The sequence below is a fragment of the Sitophilus oryzae genome, unplaced genomic scaffold, assembly GCF_002938485.1.
Source record: "Sitophilus oryzae breed Bouriz unplaced genomic scaffold, Soryzae_2.0 scaffold_1614_pilon_pilon, whole genome shotgun sequence".
Taxonomy (NCBI): Eukaryota; Metazoa; Arthropoda; class Insecta; order Coleoptera; family Curculionidae; genus Sitophilus; species Sitophilus oryzae.
Genome location: NW_022146297.1, coordinates 1,820,089 through 1,829,477, shown reverse-complemented (window position 1 = coordinate 1,829,477; position 9,389 = coordinate 1,820,089). Strand labels below are relative to the sequence as shown.

General features: G+C 30.7%; 2 protein-coding genes across 3 annotated transcripts in view; one reads left to right on the top strand and one right to left on the bottom strand.

The window, feature by feature from the left end:
- The window catches only part of LOC115880113, an 870,630-nt gene that overhangs the window by 687,796 nt on the left and 173,445 nt on the right, over positions 1–9,389 (bottom strand). The window lies entirely within an intron of this gene.
- The window catches only part of LOC115880111 (cytochrome P450 4C1-like), a 33,484-nt gene that overhangs the window by 21,947 nt on the left and 2,148 nt on the right, over positions 1–9,389 (top strand). For both annotated transcript variants that reach the window (XM_030897238.1, XM_030897237.1), the window contains 8 exons: positions 1,358–1,546; positions 1,605–1,671; positions 1,725–1,854; positions 1,905–1,944; positions 2,403–2,515; positions 2,858–2,926; positions 2,978–3,143; positions 7,982–8,161. In XM_030897238.1, the coding sequence (XP_030753098.1) occupies positions 1,358–1,546; positions 1,605–1,671; positions 1,725–1,854; positions 1,905–1,944; positions 2,403–2,515; positions 2,858–2,926; positions 2,978–3,143; positions 7,982–8,161 (954 nt within the window). The remainder of the gene's footprint in view (positions 1–1,357; positions 1,547–1,604; positions 1,672–1,724; positions 1,855–1,904; positions 1,945–2,402; positions 2,516–2,857; positions 2,927–2,977; positions 3,144–7,981; positions 8,162–9,389) is intronic.

Sequence of the window (9,389 nt, the reverse complement as noted above, 5' to 3'; positions counted from 1 at the left end):
TTTTAATAGTTTCAGACGAAAAAATTAAGTAACGGCTAGGTAATTAGGTTTACAGTGGCTGGTAAGATAATTTGATTTTTTGAAAATTGCAATTTACAAACTAAAACTGAAAAACGGTTAGGGTCGACTTGTTAATAGTAAGAAAATTGAATTTAGTTTTTTTAATGGTATTGATTGAAGTTCTACAGTAAATGATTTGTAGTGGTTGACCACTCTTTTAGGAACAGCATATAAATATCGATTTATATTATTTTTTATTAATCTAGGTGCTTTTATTATTATTATTATTTACCTAAGAGGGGAGAATTATTATTTCTTAGTAGACGAATATATACATTTCTTTTTATGTTGTTAGGATTGTACAGATTGTCCCATTTTCGTGTGTTTTGCAGGGTTTCTCGTTTATGAATGGAGGTGAAAAGATGCGTTTTTACATTACTATGATACTTTTCTATGAAACTAAAGATGCTACACACAGATTTATCCTAGCCCTCTTAGTTTCTGAAATACAGGGCAAATTTGAAATTGTTGAATTTTTTGACTCCCCTCTTATCTCGGTTATCCTATAACTTATCGAAGAGGCAAAAACTGTTAATATTCATTGTTGCCAATCATTACCATGGCAACATTTTCGTCGCCGGGCTGACTAACTGGAATTTAAATTTCCCGTTAGGAATTCAGGTGGTAGCTCTGGTGTAAAAAAATGTCAAGTTGCCACATTTATTTATTTATTTCCTGGCATTGTCATTCGTTTTGACACTTTAGTTTTGTATTACGAGTATTTTAGTTTAAATGAATTGTGTTCTGATGATATTTTAAGCTTAAAATTTTTTAGTAGCAAATATTGCTGTCAATTGTTCTTTTTAGAACCTTTTTTAGTGCCAAGTGTACAAGATAACCGCTTAATAGCCGTAAAAACTCATCACTACTTTATTGGGATATTTTGAACAGGAAAGCGGTAGTAATTGCCCTTTATGTTAAGTGCTGTTAAGAAGGTGAGTTTAGTTGATATAAATAATAACTATTTAGATATTTATAATTAATTAATTTTGGTTTTCTAAAATATTTTGATTAAAAGAAAATATGTAAAAGTGGACAATGCTGTGCCGGTCAAGCTTAATCCGTGACTAAAAGTATATTTGATATGAACTTTAGTACAAAGGTGGTCGAAAAATGTTAAATTTCAGCCTGTATTTCAAAAACTAAGACTAGGACAAAAAATAATATGTGTAGCACCTTGAGTTTCATAAAAAAGTAGCATAGTGATGTAAAAACAGAATCTTTGTAATTATTAAAAAAAAATATTTATCTCTGTCTCTATAATACATTAAAGTTTAATGTGGCTATGCTATTACAGTTGACAAATGGAAATTATATAGAAGATTTGCTGCAAAGAGCATGAGACCTGTAATGCTAAAACTCTTCACTACCACCTTTAATGAATTTGCTTGCTATCTGAGCATCAACTTTAAAGAAAAAAATCATTATACCAACTTTGACGATCTGGTTGGTACTGTAAACCAGATTTCATTTGGAAGTTTTATGGGTAATTTTAATCCCCTTTCTTTATTTTTAACACTAATAATATATCATTAAACTTACAGTCAATTTCCTCGGTATTGAACAATCGAGACTAAAGGAATATGAGGATTTCCCAACTTGTATGCAAGAGTAAGATACAAGTTACGAAATGAAGCTAAAATATATTAAACATAAATTTTTAGAGGTTTAAGTTTGTCGTCAAAAAGAACTATCGTCGATATGTTGATGCCGCAGTGCTATTTTAAATATTTTACGCCTCGTGGGAGAGAATTTTATAAAATGATTGATAGAATGAGAAAGGAGATTTATAGAGTAAGGAAATTGCATAAAAGAGGATAACAAATAATTATTTTAATTTTCAGGTAATTCAAGGAAAACGAAAATTACTAAAAGAAAATATTGGTAATTATCTATTTTTTTAATGCTTTTACATTACTAGCACGTAAAATAATATTTTAGGTATGCAGTGCGCACCATAGTATCCACAATAATTTACAAGAATTAAAAAAAATCATGTACAAATTCTACACTCAGATGCAAAATAACTGCAACGGAAAATTTTTTCGTCAAGTTTAAAGAGTTATATTTTCTTTATTTTTAGCCCTATTTTGTTTTTATTTTTTAGCAAACTGTATATAAATATATCAATTTAATTTGTAAACTCAGTTTATTATAAACTTTAGTATTTGACTTATTATATAGGGTTAATCAAAAAGTGGTATTTTACCCTATCTTTAAAATAACCTATACAATAATTTCGTGAGTAAATGTTCCTAAAATAATTCTCTTTTATGATGAATAAAACATTGCAATGTCTCTTTTTTTAATTATAGCAGGTTATAGTAATTAATTTATTCCAGGTGTAGGAGATTCGTCAAATAATTTAAACTTTTTGGATAGCTATCTTCAAGAGGAGGGAAATAAATTCACAGACGAAGAGATATTCCAGCAAGTATATTTCTTAGCTGCAGCGGTAAGTTTAAACATGTTCTTTTAGTTTCTCAGAGAAAGTCAACACAGAGGCACGACAAACATATAGCAGCCCTGTTGATTTGTAGTTAATGACATCGCTATTTAATTTATAATTAAAAATAGATAGTTCTACAAAACTTGTTTTTAGAAAAATACTTCTAAAACTTAACAAATACTCATTATACCGTTTGCATTTATTTCTCTAAGACCACTATTAATTATTATTAAAACAATATCTTTAGAACATGTTCTTTGGAGTTTTGTGTCAAACGATCAGCTGTTTTTTTATTGGATATCTATAACTAGAGTGAATTAACATAATATTTGTTAAATATTCTTTTAGGGTACAGAAACTTCAGCAACTAGTATAAGTTTCTTCATCTTAAAGGTTGGAATGCATCCAGATATACAGGTCAGTATAATAGAATCCAGAATATGATATTTATTCAAAATGTTTTTTTAGGAGAAAATGTATAAAGAAATTATTGACACTATCGGAGACACTGAAACAATTTCGATAGACGATTTGCCAAAGTTAAAATACACAGAACAAGTATTGTTAGAAATATTAAGACTGTATCCCATTTTGCCAGTTCTGGGCCGACAAGCCACGGATAACATTGAATTGGGTATCCATTATTAATAAAGTGATGAATAAGAAAAAGGCAGAACTATTTTATACATATCTGACATAATAAAATTATAGAAGTTGGCAGATTAAAATATATTTGCAAGTTATAAATTTCACAATATTTCAAATAATGAATAAATAAATAAATAAATAATAAATAAATAAATAAACAAATAAATGCCTTTATTGTCAAAAAATTTTAAAATTTGTAGACAAAGGTAAAATAAACAAACGAAGTAAATAAACAAGGTACACAAACAAACAAACAAAAGATAATACAAAACATTATACAAATACTAGTGAAATCAAGCCTCTTTGTTCTCTCTTTAGTTCATCTCACTTGCTTTCTAGTTCTTTCTGAATTATTAAAGTGAAACTTCTTTACGAGCGCTCTGAGTAAAAAATTCAAGGCCGTGACACACTAGCTGGCGAGACGACACGCGAAACTAAAGGTTGTAAGGACGCGCGCTGGGAGTAAAAATTGAAAGACGCGTCACACGAGCTAGCGAGACACTGTAGCGAGACACAGCCTACGACTTAGAAATACGTAGTGACACGACGTGTATTTGTGAACAGCCCTCGTGTTTATCAAATATATTGATCGAAAAAACGGCGTTCAGTTGGCTTGGAAATGACGCGATTATTGATATTCCTCACTATACATGGTGTAATATTAATGTTACGTGGTTTATAAAGGTGCATATATTAAAAATACGTTCTTGTGTATATTGTGCCTCAACAAAAAAAAAACGAAAATTATTTTTCGTGTTAAGGAAAATATAGCTAAACAATAAAATTAATAAACTCGCTGAAGTGTATAACTACTTTTTTGATATAATACCTTTAAGCAATGTTTCAGTAAATAAGAAATAGAATGGCAATATATACCGCAAAGTGCTTTAAAAAAATAGTGTATTAAGGACGGTCCACACTCGCTATATAACACTGTTATACAGGGTGTCCCAGAAATAAGTGCAAATATTTTAACTGGTAGTATAGTTCAACCCCAGAAACACGCCTATGAGGTTTTTTTTGCGAAAAAAAAATTTTGAAAATTTAAAAATTTTCTTGACATTTTCCGGGAAATTTGAAAAAACTTTTTAGTGCCACTCGTTTATTCACCTGAGATTTCCCTACGGTGTATCTAAACCTCCTATGTTATCCACATTCTACATAGTTCGGCGGAACATCTACATTTATAAATTCATAGACAAATTTCTACTCAAAAAATTAGGAATGTTAAATTTAATCTTTTATCAGTGCTCATTATTAATAATTATAGAAAAAAAAACACATTAATTATTTTTAGTACATACCCTTTCAATAAAAACTTAACAAAAACCACCGAAAATTAACTAAAACATTACGTTTATGACGTTTACGAAAATCTTTGTTATGCTGCAAAATAACTTTATTTCGGAATAAATTTAATAAAATGATTCATATTATTCACAATCAGGTCACAGAAAGAAATTCCTAAACTGTTTATCGTAATTTAGAATTCAATTCAATTTAGAAATTAGCCCAACGAATAATCGATTAATTTTTGTTTTGTTTGTTTTCTTTCATGTTTCTCTGTTTTTTTTTTGAGCCATTGTTTTACAAAACACCTTGAAAAGCGCACATTACTTTGAATACCTTTCTGAATGAATAAATATTGAGAATTATTGTCTCTTATCGCCACTTTACGAACTACTTTCAATCTAAGAAAATACATGTTTCACTCAACAATTTTAAATACGTATTTTGTTTTTTCGCTATTTCTTCGATGTATTTCGACAATTCAATCGACAGCCTAACCGTCAGCCAAGAGTGCCGCGTGTGAACTGGTAACTGGTTCTTTAAGTCGCCGGTCGCCGCGCCGTCGTGGCGGGCTTGCGTCAGACGACAATGTTAAGCAACGTTGCCGTAGTTACAACAATTTAAATGCAAGACATTCGAAGCAATCAAATTCGTATTAAATTTTAAAAATAAAACAGAGAAACATCCTTTCATGTTTCTCTACATAAACAAAACAAAAATGAGTTGATTATTCGTCGGGATGTTTCGATGTATTGAATTCTGAATTACAATAAACATTTTAGAAATTTCTTTTTTCTGACCTTATCAATAACCAATTCATTTGTGTTTTGTTTGTTTCCTTTCATGTTTTTCTGTTTGAATTTGAAATTGTTGAAACTACGGCAACCTCGCATGGCGCAAGCTCGACACGGCGGCGCGACAAAGGAGCAGTTTAGCAGTTACCAGTGATGCGCGGCTCTCTTGGCCGACGCGACGGTTGGGCTGTCGATGGAATTGTCAAAATACATAGAAAAAATAGCGAAAAAACAAAATACGTATTTAAAATTGTTGAGCAAAACATGTATTTTCTTAGATTGAAAGTAGTTCGGAAAGTGGCGGTAAGAGACAATAATTCTCAACATTTATTCATTCAGATAGGTATTCAAATAATGTGTGCTTTTCAAGGTGTTTTGTAAATCAGTGGTTCAAATTGTGATGAGGCCTATATGAAAATGTGTTAAAAATGGGGACTGTTATTTTAGTAGTTATTATAATAGCATGTACAAGTAAAGCAGCACACAGTGAACTGTGAATTGTATTTTAGTTAAGTGTATATCGAAAAAGAGAACTGTCACAGTTACATCGATCTGTTATAAGTATTTTTTTTATGTAGGGTAAGTTTTTTAATTTAACTTTTTTAACACATTTTCTAACACATTATTAAACATTTAACTTTTAATTTATTTTATGTAATAATATCACAATCTTAAAAATGTAATGCATTTCTGCAAACTCCTCAGGTGTTGTGATTTTATGACTTACTTTTAACATATACTTTCTTGTCCCTATGGCAACACAGTGCGTCGAATTAACTGAAATCCGGGCTTGATCCGGGTAATTGGATGTAGCTGGCGATATCTACCGGTGGTTCTCAAAATGTTGCGATTATTTTTTTTAATTTTCAAAGTTAAATAACTCGGTTATTTTCAATTTATTTTAAAAATGGTAAAGAGAAAATATGTTTATTTTGACCAGATCTACCACCCCTTAAAATATCTGCACTCATTTCTGGGACACCCTGTATAGCAAAGTTATATAACATGTTACATATTTTTTAGTCATATTTAGCAAATTTCGCTGCTATATAACTTGCTAGATGTTATCCATTTGTAGTCGGTAAAGATCAGAAGATGTTGCTCAACATTGTTATTGTAACACGAAACAACGCGTCCAGACTTGCTAAATTTCTAGTTTAGCCGCGCATATTTTCATGGACGTGCGCGACAGAATCTTAGTATGGTGAGCTGGTATTGGGTTTGTCTATTTACTGGTCAATAATACCGTATGATCGAAAAAAAACTGCGTAAAGTCGGCCTCCCGTCCAGTTGGCTTGGACATGACTATCGATGACATTCCCAATATAATTTTTCATATAAAATGACAGCGATCTTCATTTCATAGCCATCGCTGGCGCCATTTTTTTTTTTCGATCGTATGGTTCTTATACATAGAAAAAGATAGTAAAAAGCTTGAAATTATAGAAAAGTAAAACTTTTTATTAGGTACTTTCTCTATGTTCTTATATTGTTAATGGTGTAGAGCCAATAGCAGACTTGTCAACTAATTAAATTGTATAGAGATCATACAGTGTTTTGGGATATCCGTAGTCCCTCAAAGTGAAATAAAAAAAAAGCATGATGCATGGTTAAAAATTCCAAAAAGTTGTATGTATTTGGAAAGAGAAAAAGTTGAGAAAAAATGCGTTATCTAATAGGGCAGTTTCAGAGGGAACAAAAGAAATGCAAATCAGGTACTAATTTAGGCGAAGTGGATAATTCAAAATGGTTTGCTTTTAAGTTAGTAACGTTTTTAAAAGACAGGAACACACCACGAGAAACAGCCGAGGCAGGTATTGAAAAGGTAAGCTAATTGAGTTCAACTATATATAGATCGATCTTGTAGGCTATGGCGGACTCAAAACCGCTTTTTTCTCGACTTTCTTTCTCTTTCTTCAAAAATGATTACGCACGCCGATGCTGCTAGCAGAACCTCTTTCTCGCCAAAACGATTCATGATTACGAAAACTATAATGTGGACGGCTCCCGGTTTTTTAGCATTAGCAATGTTATATAACATGTTACTAAATGTGGACCCTCCTTTATATGCACAACTTTATGCCGAATGAAATAAAAAAAAATGAAACTTTATCATTACTTTTGTGAGACACCCTGTATGTAGGATATCTACCTTTATAAACCATGCAACGTTTATATAAATCTTTTTTTAATATTTTCGAGAACAACGTTGATGCACCCTGAATATTGTATTGGACTAAATACTTCCAACACACAATTTTATTTCGGCTTTTGTTTGACTTTGTACCTTATAGTTCTTGTTCTGCTTTTTTTCTCTATTCATCAATTATATACAGGGTGAGTTTTAAATGAGTGCAAATATTTTAGGGATAGTATGTTTCGATCTCAGAAACACGATTATGTGTTTTTTCGCAGTTTTTTTTTTGAAAATTCGGAATTTTTTGAAAAATGTTTTGGATTTTTTTAGTTAAAAACCATAATTTCTTGATAATATGGCAATATATTATAGATAGTATATTAAATTTACAAGAAAGAAAGCCCAGAAAAGATCCAGTGGTTCTCGAAATTTTAGCAAAAAAAAATTTTTTAGAAATTTTCTCAATAAAATAACTGGGGTGTTTTGGACTTATCTGAAAAACGATAAAAAGAAAATATGTTTCTTTAATATTTTCACTTATTTAAGAGTCACCCTGTATTATTCATATCATAATTTAGAGGTAGTCATAAAAACAGTTTTCAGATGAGAAAACTCTTCCAAAGGATTGTAACGTTGTTATAACACCATACCTCGTCCATAGAAATGAGAAATATTGGCCGGATCCCGAGAAATTTGATCCGGATAGATTTTCTCCCGAACGTTCTAAGAACATTGAACCTGGTTCGTATATCCCGTTTTTATTGGGTCCTAGAGACTGCACAGGTATGTATTAATCAAAAACAACAATAATAATATAATGCATAATATAATTTCGTAAAACTTATATTTCTTAATATTAATTAAAAACATTGCTTGGGATATTTCTATATAAGTCGGAGATGTGTTATAATATAACCATAAATATTAATATTGGTTTCCTGAAATTCATTGGTTCTGCTCTATGACAGAAGTTTAAATAAACTTTTAATTTTATTCATGAGAATCAGTGTGTATCATATACTATGCTATTATGTCCAAACCAGATTGGGTATTCCTAATCAAAAATTTTCTTCTATTTAAATACAAATTTAATTTTCTTTAATCCCAAAGAGTAAGGATAGTCTCCTGAATTTATTGATATAGATTTTACTGATTTTAATCGAAAAATGGTAAATAATTGTATAGAAATATACAGTACTAGCGTGTACCAGCGACTTCGTTCGCGTCGAATTAATCATTTGTAGTGGTGATGATAAAGCAAAGCAAGAATTTCCATTAACATACAAACTGGATAAAATTTTCTCACATTTATGTCAGCATGAGAAAAAACAATATGGCGATATTATTATATAACTTGGTAATATTTGAGGGGTAGTTTCATCTCGTTGGAATTTGACTTTCGAAAAATCAGTTTGCCAAAAATAAGCTCTATTACGTCAAGCAGTTTAAGCAGAATCGTGGTTAAGAAATTTTTTGGAACACCCTATATGATTTTTTAAAAAAATTCAATATATGTAAAAAAAAACAAATAAATTATGCTTATCCAAGCGTTTTCCCGAAGGACAAACCGTTTTTTAAATAACAAATATTGTAATATTTGAGGGGCGTTTTCCCCCTCTTGGAATTTGAGATTCGAGAAACCCCTCCTTATCGAACCTCTACACCCCACAGTCAATCCGTTTGCCAAAAATCAGCTTTAAACGTCAAGCAGTTTAAGCAGAATCTTGACTACTTAATGGTCATATTTTATGAAACACCCTCTAAAAATTTATAAAAAATCTTAAAATATGTAAAACAACAAAATAAAATATACGTGTTTAAGAGTTTTTTCCGAAAAACTCACCGGTTTTTAAATAAAAAATATTTAAATATTTGAGGCATAGTTTCACCCCCTTAGAATTTGAGTTTCGAAAAATCCCTTCTTATCAAACCTCTACACCCTAAAGTCAATCTGTTTTCCAAAAATCAGCTTTTACGTCAAGCGCTTTAAGCCGGATCGTGATTAATCAAT